Source organism: Arctopsyche grandis, chromosome 3, assembly GCF_051622035.1.
Source record: "Arctopsyche grandis isolate Sample6627 chromosome 3, ASM5162203v2, whole genome shotgun sequence".
Classification (NCBI taxonomy): Eukaryota; Metazoa; Arthropoda; class Insecta; order Trichoptera; family Hydropsychidae; genus Arctopsyche; species Arctopsyche grandis.
In genome coordinates this window covers 10,145,098-10,162,313 of record NC_135357.1, presented here as the reverse complement: position 1 = coordinate 10,162,313, position 17,216 = coordinate 10,145,098, and the positions used below count along the sequence as shown (strand labels likewise).

General features: G+C 33.7%; 1 protein-coding gene across 1 annotated transcript in view; it reads right to left on the bottom strand.

Annotated features, from left to right (window-relative positions):
• Positions 1-2,158: 2,158 nt before the first annotated feature.
• Positions 2,159-17,216, bottom strand: part of spri (Src homology 2 domain-containing protein sprint) — a 120,498-nt gene continuing 105,440 nt past the window's right edge. Inside the window, exons 10-24 of the mRNA XM_077446544.1 lie at positions 16,767-16,992; positions 16,256-16,686; positions 16,045-16,183; positions 15,817-15,969; positions 15,472-15,646; positions 14,982-15,129; positions 14,793-14,903; positions 14,591-14,714; positions 5,893-6,077; positions 5,681-5,785; positions 5,407-5,598; positions 5,191-5,322; positions 3,686-3,919; positions 3,376-3,610; positions 2,159-3,296 (exon numbers count right to left, since the gene is read on the bottom strand). Of these exons, the coding sequence (XP_077302670.1) occupies positions 3,169-3,296; positions 3,376-3,610; positions 3,686-3,919; positions 5,191-5,322; positions 5,407-5,598; positions 5,681-5,785; positions 5,893-6,077; positions 14,591-14,714; positions 14,793-14,903; positions 14,982-15,129; positions 15,472-15,646; positions 15,817-15,969; positions 16,045-16,183; positions 16,256-16,686; positions 16,767-16,992 (2,718 nt within the window). The 3' untranslated portion in view covers positions 2,159-3,168. The remainder of the gene's footprint in view (positions 3,297-3,375; positions 3,611-3,685; positions 3,920-5,190; positions 5,323-5,406; positions 5,599-5,680; positions 5,786-5,892; positions 6,078-14,590; positions 14,715-14,792; positions 14,904-14,981; positions 15,130-15,471; positions 15,647-15,816; positions 15,970-16,044; positions 16,184-16,255; positions 16,687-16,766; positions 16,993-17,216) is intronic.

Below are 17,216 nucleotides of genomic sequence, written 5' to 3'. Positions count from 1 at the left end.
GTATCAGAAGCACAGAACGTATACAGGGTAGGTATGTCAGGACTTCGGGTAGATTTCGCTTAGTGTAAGTGCGAGCAGTGCGCACGCATAAGGTCCACGTGTCGTTAATCTGTGGTTCAGTCTGTCTGGCGCTTTTCGATCGTTTACGCATCGTACACATAACGGAACATATGAATGTATCCATATATGTAGAATGTAGATGCGGTGCAAACGATCGACAAGCGCCAGACAGACTGAACCTCAGATTAACGACACGTGTACCTTATGCGTGCGCACTGCTCGCACTTACACTAAGCGAAGTCTACCCGAAGTCCCGACATACCTACCCTGTATACGTTCTGTGCTTCTGATACTTTAGTTCCGAATTTTGCCTTATTAATCTCGCTAGAAAGACCCAACTCAATTTTAATAATTGCATCTGTGCACATCGAAAGGTTATTCGTCATCTGATGTGCAATCTATCATTCGTGAAGACGAGAATTGCGTTTAAAGCAGCCATCTAGTTAATCTGTTGTTCAGTCTGTCTGGCGCTTGTCGATCGTTTGCACCAAACCCCTCGACGAAACGACGCAAGCAATATTGCACTGTATCGTCTCACTCTGTAATCTATATGTAAGCCGATTTTGCCTTGCACTCGGTCAAAACTAGTCTGAGCGTGAGCTGCTGTATTGTATGAATAGTCTTTTCCGTGCACTGCTGTGCCGTGCTGTTGCCTTGCAGTGCTGGATAGTATGCATAAACCTTTATGCGTTTAGATATGTACACACCTAGTTAAATTTGATTTAGGGTGACCTGTCACGTCACTATGGCATATACATACATAGGTATAAAATATACGAAAAAAATTTTTAAAGAGGTCAAACAAGAATGAATAAAACTAAAATTGTAATATAAAATGCTTTTTTCATTTATTTTAATTGATTGACGAGGAAATAAATATCCTCGATGAATAAACATACAATGTGTCGTACCCGAGTTCGGAGTAAGTACAAAGTATTCATAACACACGATATCGATATATAATATAATATATTAAAAATTTATAATAATAATAAAAATTAGTAAAATTGAGGACTAGCAAAATACAAACTAGCAATAATTAATGCGGTAGGATGAGGGAACGGGGATAGGGTGGGGGGAAAGCGCATTACAATATTTATATATATATGTAAATATAAAACATCACATAGTTAAAAAATAATAATAAATTAACATAGGTGATTACAATTAATTAGTCTTATGCGCTAATTATCCAATACATGGTAATTGCCACACTATACGCCGCCCGTTTGCGTATCGGTTACATTTAATAATAAAATGGTTCTGTGAATAAAAATAAGTTTTACAATTAATGACTATGATTCTTTCTTATTCGATAAAGTCTACGTTGAAAGAAGCTTCTTTAGAAAAAAAATCTTGTACACTTTATACATTCATGTTACGATATACATACATATGCAAGAAAGGTGATAACAATCTACGCGACACATAGTACAAAAAACATATAAAACTATATCATACATTTTAATTGCATCTAATGTAATAAATCGTTACCCTATGTGTGTATGTTAAAAATTTAAAATATTAATAGAAAAGATTTAATATTAAAAATACTCATTCAGGATGTTTCAAGATCTTCTAATTAAATTTTATAGTAATATTATGTATGTATAATCACAATTGGGTTATCGTTAATGCGTTCAAATTAATACTGATGTATTAATTCATACTACATAGTATCGCATTCTACGTACGAAAAATGCGATTGCATCATTACAATGGTGTACATTTAACGATCACTATCGTTGCGTCAATAATTCATTTTACAAATACAAAATTTCATAGTGCATTTGTGGAAAAATACTCATTGTATATAAAAATAGTAATTTATAAAAACCAAAATAAGAAAACAATATCAATCATATCATAATACGAAAGTATCATAGCTGTTTTTAATATCATACACGCTACTTTCATCAATTGACAATCATTACATATACACGAGTCTCACCTATTGATCTTTCGTTTCCCGGGTTAAAGATTCCAATTATTGATTCTGCAGTGTGTGATGACAAATAATATAAACAATACAAAATTCAAATTGTAAGCACGATGCTAATATGCTATGTATTTGTAGTATTAAAAACAATAGAACGTAGATATTACGTTTAATTTGAAAAATTTGACATTTCTTTTCATAATACAAGTTGAAAAGAAGTTACTATAAAAAAATGATACAATTATGAGATCCATCATTTAGGCAACAAGTAATGCTAATTATGTATTTGCACAGGCATTAAATCCATAAACAATGATGAAATATTCAATGTAATTAATTTACATGGTGATATGCATCTATTATGAAGTAAAAACTTACATAAAAAAAAATGTTTTCCACTAAATATCGCATATATGTAATAATATATAGTATTAATTATTATGTAGGCACAAGAAAAAGATTAAATATTTAGCTATCCTATAAGCCATTTGATTTAGAATATATTTAACATGAAGAATAATTAAAATTGATGCACAGTTCGTTGCCGTATAATACTTTAAGGAAATATATTGTCGTAAGATACTGATCGTATAAATATAAATAATGAAATTTGAGTATTATTCAATATATAAAAATATTATAGTTGATTAGTACAAAAAGGATACAATGTAATACTGAATAGAATATGGTTTTTTTGAATGCACTATTTGTATACGACGATGAATTTAAGAACGATCGCCTATGTTTAATACTATTTTAATAAATAATATATATGCAATTATGCACTAGATTAAATGTCGCGATGATACGAATTCGAATGAACCGTCCAAATGCAATTCAAGAGCTATCACACCACTTGCATCGTTAGCATGGTCAACCGTAGATGCATTTGCGGTTGAAATATCTCAACATCAGATTTTGCTTTCGAATAAAAACGCAAGGTGCACAAATCTTTGGCGTTAAAGCGATAGTTCGAACGGCATTTGAACGGCTTGATTACAAATTACAATGAATAAATTAAAACGTCACGCAAATCAGATCAGATCTATGAAATAAATATTAAAATAATCTTTACAATAAAATTTACAGTCTTCGAAAAAAATATTACAATGAACAAAAAACAAAAAAAAAAAATGTCATGTTAGATTAAGTCATCATTACGATTTTGTTTACGGAAAAGATTGGAGTGCTTGTTTCGGCCAAGCTATCTTAGCGTCGATACGTTTGTATGCCAGCATACAATTTTTATTATCCGTGACGAAGTCTTGCGGACAATCACCGTCTCCGAGTAAAGTTTCTGTAAATTAAAAGGAAGCCCTTAATAAAAAGCACACAGACAAGTCGTATTGAATAAAGCCGACAACTGAGAAACTGACCTTCGCCGTCTCGTAGAGCGAATAGTGCATAGTCTTGAGGATTCGTGATGCGAGCCCTGTGAGCTATGGCTCTGCAGAGATCTCGAGCGCGAGCTCCAGATCGCCATGGAAGTGTGACTCTCCTCAATGCGCCGGCTGCCTCGTCGGGCACGAGCACCCGAGCCACACCCCCGGCTCCCAAATTAGTGCTGGATCCGTTCGAGTTTGTAGCTGAAGACAATGATCCAGTACGCCACTGTAAAGCATCAAATACTTTTAGAAGTTGTTTCTTTCAGCAAATAAATGGTTATAATATTGAGTGGTAGCTTACGTCTAATGTCTTATCCTGCTCCGACGATGCTAGTTTCTTCAATACCGCTACGGCACCGAAGAGAGTAGTGAGATAGTAGCCTCCTTCGCCAGCGAGAAGAGGTGGTGGTAACAAACCGGCCATCAGTTCTGCCTCGAGCTCGGCACCAGCGACCGAGCAACGAGCTAACGTCAAAACTAAAACGGGCAAGAAGTCGTCAGCGCCTAAAGGTCCGGTCGATCCGTTGCTTTTCATCTGTACACATTAAAAATAGTATTACAATTTGATAACTAATCAAATATCCAATTTTATATATAACCATTACTAGTACATATGTATAGGTATGTGAAAGCAAAATGATTTTTTTTTATACATATATCGATTATCTGAAATAATTACCTAAACAAAAGTGACTTAATATACTGAGCAACAAAAAAAAAATCACGTTTTTTACTTACCGGAGCAGAGACTAATCAATCTTTACTAAGTTTGAATCAATGAATTCGAATATGACAATGATTTTTGTTGACTTCCTCTCGTTTAAGAGATATAAGCGTTTAGTAAAATGTGCATTTTTTTTACAAATTTTTGGCTTTTGCGGTCTTTAATTCAAAATCTAGTATTGCCGTATCAAATGTGAGTATTGAAATCAATAGTCAGATGTTTATTCTATTGATTGTAATTTTTAAATGCTTCAAAATACGTATCTAGCAAATTTTCAAAGACAAAAATATTTTGTTTTCGAAGTATTATGAACTAATTTCGCTAATTTTTGACTTTTCCACGTTGATAAGGGTTGGTTTTCAATCACAATATTTTTTTATTTTATCTGAACTTATTGATTCGAGTGGTAAATGATTTTAAATTACATTATGAAGTGTTCTAGGCGAAGCGGGAGCGCATCGATCGAAAGTGAGCGAGTGAGATGGAGTGATGCGCTCTCCATTCTTTATCGCGCTTTGCATCATCCTATACAACAGCATTTTTAACTCAATTTAAAATCATTTACCACTAGAATTAGTACGTTTCGGTAAAACAAAAAATATTGACATAAGAAACTAATCCTTATAAACGCGATAAACTGAAAAAAAAAAGTCTCACAATATTACGGAAGAAAGGTATAAAAAAAGTAAGTTTTTGACTTGTTTTGACTAGATAATTAATTATAAGTATTTTAAAGCAATAAAAAAATCACAATCAACACTAAAAACATCTGTAGAATTTGCTCAATTTTTTTAAACGGTAAAGCCAACAAACATCATTGTCATATTCGTATTGAATGAGTCAAATTTGGTATAGATTGAATAGTCTCCGCTCTGTTAAATTTTTTTTTGTTGCTCAGTGTTATTATATATGAATAGATTGTTTAGGCATTTTTTTTTGATTTTGTTTATATAACAATTTTTTTGAAATTTCTAAAATTAATACATCTTACAGGTGGATAGATCAAACAAATTAAAATATTAAATAAGTTAACCTTCTCTACACATATGTATATCATAAATACGCATATTGATTAAATTTACCGCATTGAATATTGCTGATATGGCTGATAGTAAATTTTCTAATTTATCCAACGGCGAGTCAGCTTCCTGCATTTTGACTAAATACTGAGAAATAATTGTCATATCTGAATCTGAAGGAACTCTTACAGATGGCTGCGAAAAATGAAAAAAACACTTTAATTATATATATGTATACGTATACACACTAAACATTTAACAATCAATATATGTAAGTACCCTGATTCCAAGACGCAACGGCGGTAACGTACGAGCAATCCGCATGCCCGAAGCCAGCAGTGCTACATCACCACGACGAGCAAACTTATTGGCTAAGAGTCCATACACGTGTGAACGCAATGGTGTAACCACGGCTCCGTGCAACACACCTTCCAATATGGTGTCTAAATTCAGAAATTCATTGGATCTCAACTGAAACGAAAGACAATAATCATTAAAAAACACTTTCATTAAACACATCTTAGCAGAGTACTATTAAGTAATATTAATGTACCTTCAATCGTTCTTTTTCAACTTCCTTTTCAAATTCTCTTTCTCCGTGCTTTACAAGATAATTTTTCATGCCAGACATGAATTGTCTCATATTCCTCATTACAATCTATAAAGAAATATGTAAATATTAAATTTAGTAGAGTATTTAATACTTATTTTAAAGTTAAAAAAAACATCAGTAAAAACTATGATAATTGTGATATATGTACATACGTGAGGACACGTTTCTTTGGATTCAGTGGTACAAGCGATGAAATTATCAACATTTTGGGCAAACGTCGTCGTCTTATCGCTGGCTAGAAGTAAGGCATAAGCTCGGACGCCTTCACCAGGAGTGTTAGCTCCTCCGGCATGGCCGTTTCTTCTTGCACCACGAAGAGCTTGAAGTCTCGGCGGAGCTGAAACAATCCGAGGACAATATGTAAGCATACACTTCAAAATTCACCCGAACTAGCAGTGAGCATTTTGGTAATAGTACCAGTAAAATTATATTTGGCTGATTCGAACATCCATTTAATGCGATCGCAGACGCATTCCATGAACGTGATGAAAGACCCGGGTATCACTTCTTTAGCCTCCACTCCGTGTGAGATGGGCTTGGGTTTATGAAGTCTTCTGCCTAGCAAGCTTACGCTTCTTGTGAATCTGGGATGGAATTCCGTCTCGTGATGTTCGACTATATTGAACCTGATGATGATGTCCTCGGCTTCCGTAAGTCCGAAGTAACTTCGCAACGATCGGTATCCAATAGAACTGTCGGTGGAAAAGTGCTGGAATTCTAAACGTGACTTTTTGGGGCATTTTATACCCATTTCTATCTTGGGAAATGCTAGCTGCAACGGCGAGGACTTTGTCATGCGTCTCGGCACGTCTACACATGTTGCTTTTTTATAATTGTCGGGTGTTTCGCGCTGGTCGTCTACGATTACGTAGTCTTCGCCCAGCAAGCGCTCCGTTCTGGAGACGAACCTTGCTGGTTGGTTGAGTAGAGGGTCTATCAATCTTTCCAGCAGGTCGGCTTGCTTCGACAGCTTCTCGTGGGTTTTGAGTAAGCTTTCCACGGATTCGTGGGCACAGAAGGTTTTCATTTCACGTGGGGGGTTCGCGAGGTTTTTGTTGCACGACTTTCTGGACCACATCGTGACTAATTGCTTTGCGGTTCTTGCCCGCGTGGATGAATGTCTTGAATCGGAAGTTTCTCATTCAACAAGAACACGAGCAACTGCTAAAATATTGGTTTGGGAGCCGACATGCGGCTTGCGACTTGAAACCCCAACGCGTCACGGAAGACAAAATGGTCCGGCAGATAGAGAACGACTGATTAGTCAAGCAATGTCCGACATATTTATATACGGAAATATCGGATAATGGTAGTGAACTATAAACTATACCCACTCCACGATAAGTACAGTATGCACAACAGTAGTGTGACTGATGACCAGTGATGTAACTAGAAAAATTTGGTACGCATGCTTTGTTTTTTTCAATGAAATTAATAAACTTGCCTTCAAATTTCCTTCTTAGCCTACATGTTTATTAATTGAAATTAACACATTTAAAAGTTTCGGTGATTCGCACATCTCGATCACGGAACATCTGGCACCCAAAAACTCCATCAAATTTAGTACTAACGAGAACTCGAGTGCCAGATATTGCGTATTCGTAACGATTGTCATGCGCGCAATCGCAATTTGCGCAAATAATCCGTTTACCATTTTAAATACATTTTCTGAACTTCTTCATGTTAATATTGCAAGTTCGCCAGGTCAGAATTTTTTATACATACTTTTGACAATTTTCAGTTAGTGTTAATTGATTTTCTTTTATATTTTTTTGATATATAAGCCGATATATTTGAAAGTGGTTTAAGTCCACTTTTCTTCATTTCGAGAAATATTTCGCAAAACATTAAATATAATGTTTTGCGTTTAACAATATTTAAAAATACTGGTGGCCTGTAATACGTTTATTCTGCTTGTCCGAGATTCTGGACATATCGAATTAAAATAAGTGATAACAACTTGTGAATTAAGTCAAGGAGAAAGTGTTTCTGGAACTGAAAATTGGACTTCTGCCACTTTCATATATAACGGCTCATATGTATTAATATTTGGGGATTCTCCCGAAGGGCCTCCCGACCCAAAGGGCTCGCATGCACCGCATATCCCCGCGTCATAGTAGCTACGCTACTCCTGATGACTATTTATAGACTTATTTTTCTTATACTGATATCAAGATCAAAGCTGAAGTTAGCACTCCTTCAATTGGGACGTATATATATCACCCCAGTACATATCATAAACTGTGTCAAATCAAAACCATGCGATATACTCTTACATTAAAACGGGTATAATTCGCAATGTGTGCGAGTGGGACAAAAGATGATAAATGTAGTTTTCGGAAATGAGACACGCGCCTTTGATAATTCTAGTGGAAGCGTATAGTAGGGTCTGCACATTTATAAAAATATTTTATTTATAGTAAAAACAATTAAGTTAGCATTGGGATAAAGAGCGAAAACATTTAGTACAAATTTTTTATGATACTTTGGCACTTGTACAAAACATTTACATAAAATAAATACCCAACAAATCATTATAGAAAGTAAAATCGATTGTGGGGAAAATAGATCAATTTTGATAGTTTAGAAGTCTTATTTCATATGAAAAACCTTGCAGAAAAAATCGTGCCAACAAATTTAAATTTTAAGTCAAAAGTTGGAGTATATGTAAGTCTTGTGCCAAATTAAGTTCAGGGATAAAAGTCGTTGTAGTATTAAATCAGTATGGAAATTGAAATTGTTGCATCACGTTGATCGGGTCAAAAGTTCGAGACTAGCACATGTCATCACAGTGATATTGAATTGTCAGACAAACGAATCGAACCGACTATTTAGATAAAGAAGAAAAGCGGGGTTTTGATGCGCATATTAAATAAAAGGCCGAACACCTTGAATACGCAGTTCATCGATCTCGAAACAATGATCAACTATAAATATTACATGTTTTCTAATTTTCATCGTTTGAATACTCGATTATAGGGCGCCGAATTGGTAAAATCAATGACTTTGATGGAAAAAAAGGACGTTAGAAATTTGTTAGTTTAGCAATTTCATTTTCTTAACAAAAAATACAAGAAGGCCTTTCTAAATTGTTTGCATGCGGTTTCAAATCTTTTGCTTTTGGCAAAATTTTGTAAATGCGCCTAGCGGCACATTTGGGTAACAGACAGGGTCATATTGTCAGACGGCCCTATTTGAGCGGGACTGTCCCGAGTTCAAAAGACAAATCCCGAGTCATGCATGCCTCTGAAAATCCCGACTTTTTTTATATGTACAAAAATTTACACATTTAGTTAAAGAGGCTCGCTTAATTTTTGTAGACAGCCTAGCGTACCTTTTATGAATAAAATTTGAAATTGTCAACGTTGGCTGAAAGTGATCGAATCAGCTGAATCCGAGTGAATCCGAAATTAATTAATATTCTATAATTCTATAGGAAGACTTGCAATAATTTGTATAAAATTCCAGCCCATGTACTCTCAATTCCACATTCCAATATAATTTGAGAAAGAATATTTAATTTAACGAGTGCAGCCTGTAGTAAGGAGAGAAACAGATTATTATTAAAAAACGTAGAAGCTGAATTTATAATCAAACAAAATTTTGATTACAAGCTAAAAACTCGGAAATATAATTTTAATAAAACTGTTATGTTTGTATATATTTTTTCATTTAAATCAAAATGTAATTTCTGTAATTGCATCTAATCAATATATTTTAATAACTGTGATTCCTGCGGATTATTATGTGACTATTTTTTCTGTTCTCGTCTGTGTACAAATGTACATACTTATTGACATACATACATTGATGTATAATACACTAGATGGGCCCAGACGTGTTATTTTGGTCGGAGATCTTGTCTTCACTAACTGAGGGGTGCGGGGGGTTTAACTACCGGGGAAGTTGGGTTTTTTTCCCTACGACGCATCGGTACCGACTTACTAAGAGAAACTGTGCATGCGCCATGTATTTTGCATGCGCCAAAAGGGAGACAAGTATAAGCACGTGAGGGCTCATATCTCGTAAACGATCGCCCACCAACAAAAATCAATATCATATTCGAATTCAGTGGGTCAAACTTAGTAAAGATTGGCTAGTCTCCGCTCTGGTATTTTTTTTTGTTGCTCAGTGTTATTAAGATAAATTGATTTGAAATTTCATATACAATAGTTTAAAAAAGAAAATACTGAGCAAGCTATGGGACACGCCCAATAGTTATGTATTCTGATTGGATATGATATTCAAAAGCAGTGTCATTGTCGAAAAATGGACCTATGTACATATGTATGTATGTCGAAAATAAATCTACAAATTCAAAATTTTATAATAATTTTTAATAAATATTATATTTTGATTAAATTTAGTTTTATCTTCAAATTCTAATTTTATACCAAATAATTCTTTGAAATGTTTAAAAAAACAAATGAAGTTGATTTGACACAGCCCTATTATGAATTAAGTACAAATATTGTTTCTCAAATTAATGCACTGTTAATTTATTCAAATAAGACATTGCACAAGTCGAATTAATCACCTATTGTTCCATGCATTTGTGTATTATTTAGATGAAATTGTCACCCAATGTCTGATGAACGTCTAACGCTGTTTCATCAGATAAAATATTTAACAACAAATACAAATTGATAAAACTATTTATCGAAAAACGCAATTGTAATTTGTGATTGCATCAACTTTCAAATTTGAAGTTAAAAATATTTGGATTGTGAATAATATTTATATGTGATATTTATTAGACATTGTTTTGGACATTGATATAAATTTGATGACGTTGTGTGTCATATTAGACGATAATAAAAAGAATCACAAGGTCGAATTTTCTCACGATCACGATACTTTATCTATTAATACTTCGTATATATGTAAATAAAGTAATTGATAGCTGTCGATAGTTTGACAATATTCAAGTACAATTTGGAGACGAACATTAAAAGTGAAATTAGATACATAAAAAAACACAACATCTATTATATTATTATAGAAAGTTTCAAGTATAATTTTTCATTGTTGTTATGTTATTAAAGGGTTGCAAAATTGCACCTATGTACATTGATATTATCAACAATCATATAAAAGTCATAGCTGGCGCAACTGGAATTGAAGTTTCATCATCTTTTAATTTGAGGCCATCTGAATCTGTCTATCCAGTTTTTATGACCTATTTGAGGCAAATCTGAGATTTTCAACATATCGAAGACGATGGTAATTATTTTTTAGACCTTTCAATGATATAATTTAACTTTTTGGAACACTTGATATATACGTATAAATATATATGTAGGCAATATTGCATTCATATGTTTTATAGCTCTAGTTATCATCTATTTATTTAAATCTACAGATTTTGAATACAGTCATATATGTATGCCAATGTCAAGTCGTAATATTATATACAAATCAATCAATTGACGCGACTGTCAAACAGGTCAAGATGAGTAAAAGTAAATGCGGCGTACATTTTGTAAAATAATATCTTTTCAGATCCAATAAATACATATATTATCACGTTTGTTTATATTTCCAAAGTTTTTTTTAAATGTTAAAAAATAATTACATATCAAATATGTATATGTGGTTCGTGAACCAAATCGGCCATGAATTATATTTGCTTATCCAATACGTAATGCAATTTATCTGCACAGGAAATTTGAATGTCTTTTATCGCAATGTACATATACAATTTATATAGTGGAAACAAAGAACATGTGTACCGAATTTATCATTTAGAACACAATTTACAAACGTAACTATTTAAAATTAATTCACAACATTTTAACAGTCCTCGCGATCGATCTTTAGTGTGCAAATACTATTATTGAATGAATTTAATAATAATCAATAAACAATATTACACGTTTCCTTGTATAATAGATGTAAATTTATTTATGTTTGGACTGTTGTGGCATTACAGAAACCCCTAATGCACCACAATAGTCGAAAAAATACACAGAGATGAGAAAAATAAAAATATAAACGTATACACAAACATAAAAAAAACCAATGTATGTATTATAATAGTAGCAGATAAAATAAAAATTTCAAGTAATAAAATACAAAGTATGGAATGTCTTGCACCTACAGGCAGTGCCAATAAATAAGAAACCAGCTGTAAATACAAAACATCCCTGTGAGCCACAAATGGAAGAGAGAAGATCAAAATTCCACTCATACATCACATTCAATTATGAAAATAAGGATGAGCGCAGGCTACCAGACAGATAGGTTAAAATAATCTCCGATAATCTACACGTAGGTGGAAAATATCACATTCAGGCTCAGCAGCAACGATTAAGTAAATAAGGCGGTAAGTTTTCAATTGAAAATCAAAGGCAATGCAGTAAACGGCAGTTCAAACGTTAAGTATTAATAAAAATGGTTATCTGTAATAAACTAGTATTTGAAATCATAATAAATTTATTTAACGACATGATTATGTATGATCGAAATATTAGCATATGTAAGTATCATCATCAGCGCGAAAACCTGACTTGGGTCATGGCTGTCTCCGTTTGAAATTAATATAATATTAAGTTGAATAGAATGCATGTCAATGATTTGACAAGCTTTTTAAAATACATTTAGGTTGTAATAACATTAGGATTACATCATTATGATATCATATTTGAACAATGAAAAGTTGTAGTACATATATAATTGAGCTAATATAAAATGTAAACATAATATGTATAGTAGTTGAGCAATTGGTGTATCTCAAAATAAAACTTATAATATTAATCGGATTGATTTAAATTGATATAAAGGTTAATTATGTGTGCAAATCAAGATGAACGATTTGTGTAGATTAAGTAGAGTTCAATTATCGATATGATTTAAAGAAACGATTGATTTGTTTTGAAATAACAAGTTGAAATTTGCGACTTATTTTTCCTCCTACGGACAGTACTTCAAATATTTCATTATGATTTTGGAGCTGCATTGTTGACAGTGTGATGATAATTCAAAACATGACAGATGACGCTCTAAGAAGTGTGCTGGGAATTAATTGTTTGTCTACATCGCACATTATACTGGTACAATCCAGTTATAAATTTTATATAAAATCAAACTAAACCAGATAGGTATTTATCGTCTGCGGGACTTTGCTCTACAATTTTAAAAGTGCATTATTATTATTCTAAATTTAATTTATTATTGCGTTTGTTCATTCATAGTTATGCACATATACAGCTTTTTTACTGGATGCAAATTGATTTGTAATCGAACTTCCTAATTGTACCAAACTGGTGAAAATGAAAGTATCGAAAATATGTCATCGTAGATTGTGCGACACCAAAAGGATTGTTAGATAAGCGTTGACCTGTTGTTAGGTGAGGTATTTATGCGTATTATTTCAATTCAATTTGATGGAAGGTCTCAAAATACATACATACATATGTAGATTGTTAAAATGCATCGAATTGCACTATTTTTATTTTTAATAAAGAAATGCAGTGAAACATCAAGGATACATAATTCAAATCCAATAAAGAACTTTGAAAATGTATTGAGAATGCTCAATACAACGAGAGGTATTAAATAATCATAAACAATACAATTATGTCATTACATGTATGCATGTAAATAGAAGTAGACGATTAAAATCGATTCTGAGAACGGCAAATACTCTTTAAAGGCCATCTATTATGCAAATGTAAATATTATAAGAGTAATATTAAAATATATATAGTATTATATAAGTATGTATAGCAAAAATGATAATTAAACTAGAATAATTCCTATCTATAATACAAAATTTTGAAGTGTGACTTGTTTAGTTACAATAGTGTAAGTTTTCATTATATGAAATGGAAGCGTAACAAAAAGTGAAACGCTTGTTTTTTAAGACAAAATATGTAAAGTGCATGATGGTAGAATACGAATCTATAAAATAAAATACTATTTACCTAAATTTATAATTTGGAAATTGCGTTTATGTAATGCATGTGATTTTTGTAAATTTTGATACTATTGTGGGGACGTGTAGAGGGGTTTCCGAGATCGGAGTGAAAGACACAGTATGTAAGTGGTAGATATCGTTTAGGGCGAAAACAAACTGAGTGGGACGTGTTTTTTTTTAGATACTTTAAGCATGCGAGAAAAACACAGCACCCCTAGCCCATATACATGGGCTCAAATGGTCCCAAAAATCACCCCCTGGAGTGTTTTCGGTGATATTTTATCGTTGTATTTATCCTTGCTTGACAGTGATCGATAACAGTGAATCCCATATTTGAAGAAATGTGGGAGAAACTTGTCAGTTGTATATGAGTTCCCAAACATATGCATTCTGCACGTGCAAGTACACTCCGCCACACACTATTTGTTATAGTTTGGCGGATTTATTTATATATTTGTAATATGTGTGTTTAAAATGAATAAATTTCTTTAAAAAAAAAAAAACTCGAATTCGGTTTGGGGAACACCCACTGTCTACAGTCACAGCGGGAAGTCAAGGACACATGACGTCCCACACTACTAAGTGTGTTTTTGCCCTTATTGTTCTTGAATCGTCGATCAGCCAGCTCCGAATGAAGCACGAAACAAAACCGCCAGAAATTTATATACAGCGTGTACTCTCATTGGTCGATGGGTCGCGATACCGTATTGGCTGTTGTATACAGCTTGTTCATACGTCGACGCCTTTTTGGCACGAACGCAAAATCAGGCGATTAGTGATGGTAAGCCAGCGATCACCCAGTTTTTACGTTACAATATGATAGATAACAAAGTATAACATTCAAAATTAGCCAGAAAATCAAATAAATCTTCATCAAGGGATATATGTACATATTTATGATTGAAAATTATTATTCTGATAAAATATCTCACCTAGTAAGGGATCAAGTCGATCTCGAAAGCTTTTAGCTCTCGATATAGTAGCCAGCCGTAATGGAGGTTCACCTGGCGGTGGTGTCATTGACTGTTCTCGGGCGGTTGAACTATCATCATCCTCCTGTTATAGATATTCAACAATTTAAATCATTTCAATACAGAAATTACAGAACATTCAAAAAATAAATGAAATACTAACAGCGTCGTAGGTTTGACACGATTGTAAAGATAGAGGTTCATCACTGGGCAATAGACTGTCCCAATTTGAGCTGTCCCATGGTTCGCTGAAAACTGTACCGTCATCACTTTCCTGCAAAATGCATAGAAGACATTAATAATATAAATAAGTTAAACTTCCTATGGTTGAAACGATGAAATGATTCAATACTTGTGAACTGATTCCTAGTCTTGCTTCTACATTGTCGTAACATGATGTTCGGCAACCTTTAGATTCATCGAGAGGATCGATAGTGGAATTTACGGGGCCTTCAGTTCTTAATAGCGTTGGATATGGAGACAAGTTCAATTCTGGGAATCTAAAAATACATATGAATACAACATGCAAAAAAGCCATACATACATATATAAGTAAATGGCACACATGAGCCGTTATAATTGAAAGTGGCATAATTCCACTTTTCTTCGATAAATATCTCGCATTAAATATAATGTCAAGCGTTTAACAATATTTAAAAAATTACTGGTGCTCTGTAATACGTTTATTGTGCTTTTACGAGATTTTGGACATATCGAATTAAAATAAGAGATAACAATTTGTGAATTAAGTCAAAGAGAAAGTGTTTTTGGAACTGAAAATTGGACTCCCACTACTTTCAAATACAACGGCTCATATGTAGAGTAAAGGAAGGGTGTTTTACTTTTGAGCTAAAATTTGATGAATGGTTAAAGTATCATTCGGTAGAGATGTCGATGCTTCAAGTTTTGATTGCTGTTCGGCGAGTGATGGAAAAGCACCACCAGAATTATTGACAGGTGTTGTTGTATCACTTTTCAAACGACTCTCACCGCATGATCCATTTTCAACTTGCTTACCTGAAATAAATCATAAATTGAGCATTATACAGATTTTCATTCAAGTTGGGATACTTTTGGGTTTTATTCGTAAAAAATTTTTAGCCTAGTTTATCACAATCTCGAATTGTAAAATTCGTCCTTATATTTAGCCGACTACTAAAAGTAATACGATGCACACAGGTTCATACTTATAAACTCCCAACTGGAATCTACAGTCCAAGTTTGATCTTGTTTAGCTGGTGTTTGTTTGATTCTTGGGGGTTGTACGGCTTTTCCTCGTAGTCGACCAGATTTCAGCACAGCCAAATTGTCCACGGAATTAGAAGTGTTTGGCGACGATGCTATTATAAAAGTGGTCTCATAAAGCAATGCCTTTTATTTCATACATAAAAATATAACTTAATAATATGTCTTACGAGATAATTCTTCTATGCTGTGCATATCGCGCAGTGGATAGTACGGATGAGAGTGTCCAGGAGGCTCCGAATATCGTTGAGCTACTGAAACACCTGGAACTCGGTTGATGCGTCTTCGTTGTACTAGAGGAGCCACAGCCTGAAATTAAAACAGGACATAGTAAGCATTCTCATCGGAAGAAATACATTTATAAGTGAAAAATGTAAGCACTTCTTTAATGGCGTCCACAGGATCGGCGTAAAATGGACTGCCTTGTTTGTCGGCCTGTTCTTCATCTGTATTATTACAAAAATCACTAGTGAGCAATGAACATTCATCGTGAATCATATTTTTTTTATGATTTTCTCTTTCGATTTCTTCGTCTGTAATTCTGTTGAGAGCGGGCGAATCTTTCACTTTTAGTCTTTCGTTATTTTCTAGCGTCATCTGTTCGTTTACGTTTCTGAGCAGGTTTAGTTTGTCAGGTCGTTTAGCTACAGTTTCTCCCCTACTGTTCGTAGTTGCAATGATCATATTGATCTTTTCCGACGATTTATTATCAATGTATTGATGCTTTTTATGTTTAAGGTCTTTGTCGGAATCGATATCTGCAGTGGGCGAACTAGGACTGAGAACGTTTCCATTGAGGGAAGTCACTTTTGCTGAAACGATACAATGAAAATAATCATCACTTTGTGCTGTTTATGTTTAAAGTTTAAGTAAAATCATTGATGAGACTTACGAAGTGTATCCGGCAAGAGATCGGGTCTTTTACTTATCAATATTCCACTACCTAAAGCGTCACGGTCTTGACGGCTGTGAATAGGTTTAAATGTCGAACACGTGGAAGATGGAGGATTGGATCTTCCGCTAACATGATCTGGACCCCATATGTCTTCATAATCGGATACTTTATCGCCGAGAGAGCTTCGGTAATAGACTCCCGGAGATTCCAATATATCACTCTCCTAAAAATATTCAAAGAAATCAAATAAAGCGTTTGGAAAACATAACCTAATCCGTGTGAAGTGAATAGTAAGCACATAGACATATAACCACTCAGTATTATTACTTACGACGATTTCTGAAATTGACGAACCATCGGCAAATTTTATTTGAAGTAACAGATCTTGAAAAAGATCCATGACTTTAAAACAACAATGTATACTACGAGCAAACAGTGCGAAATGAA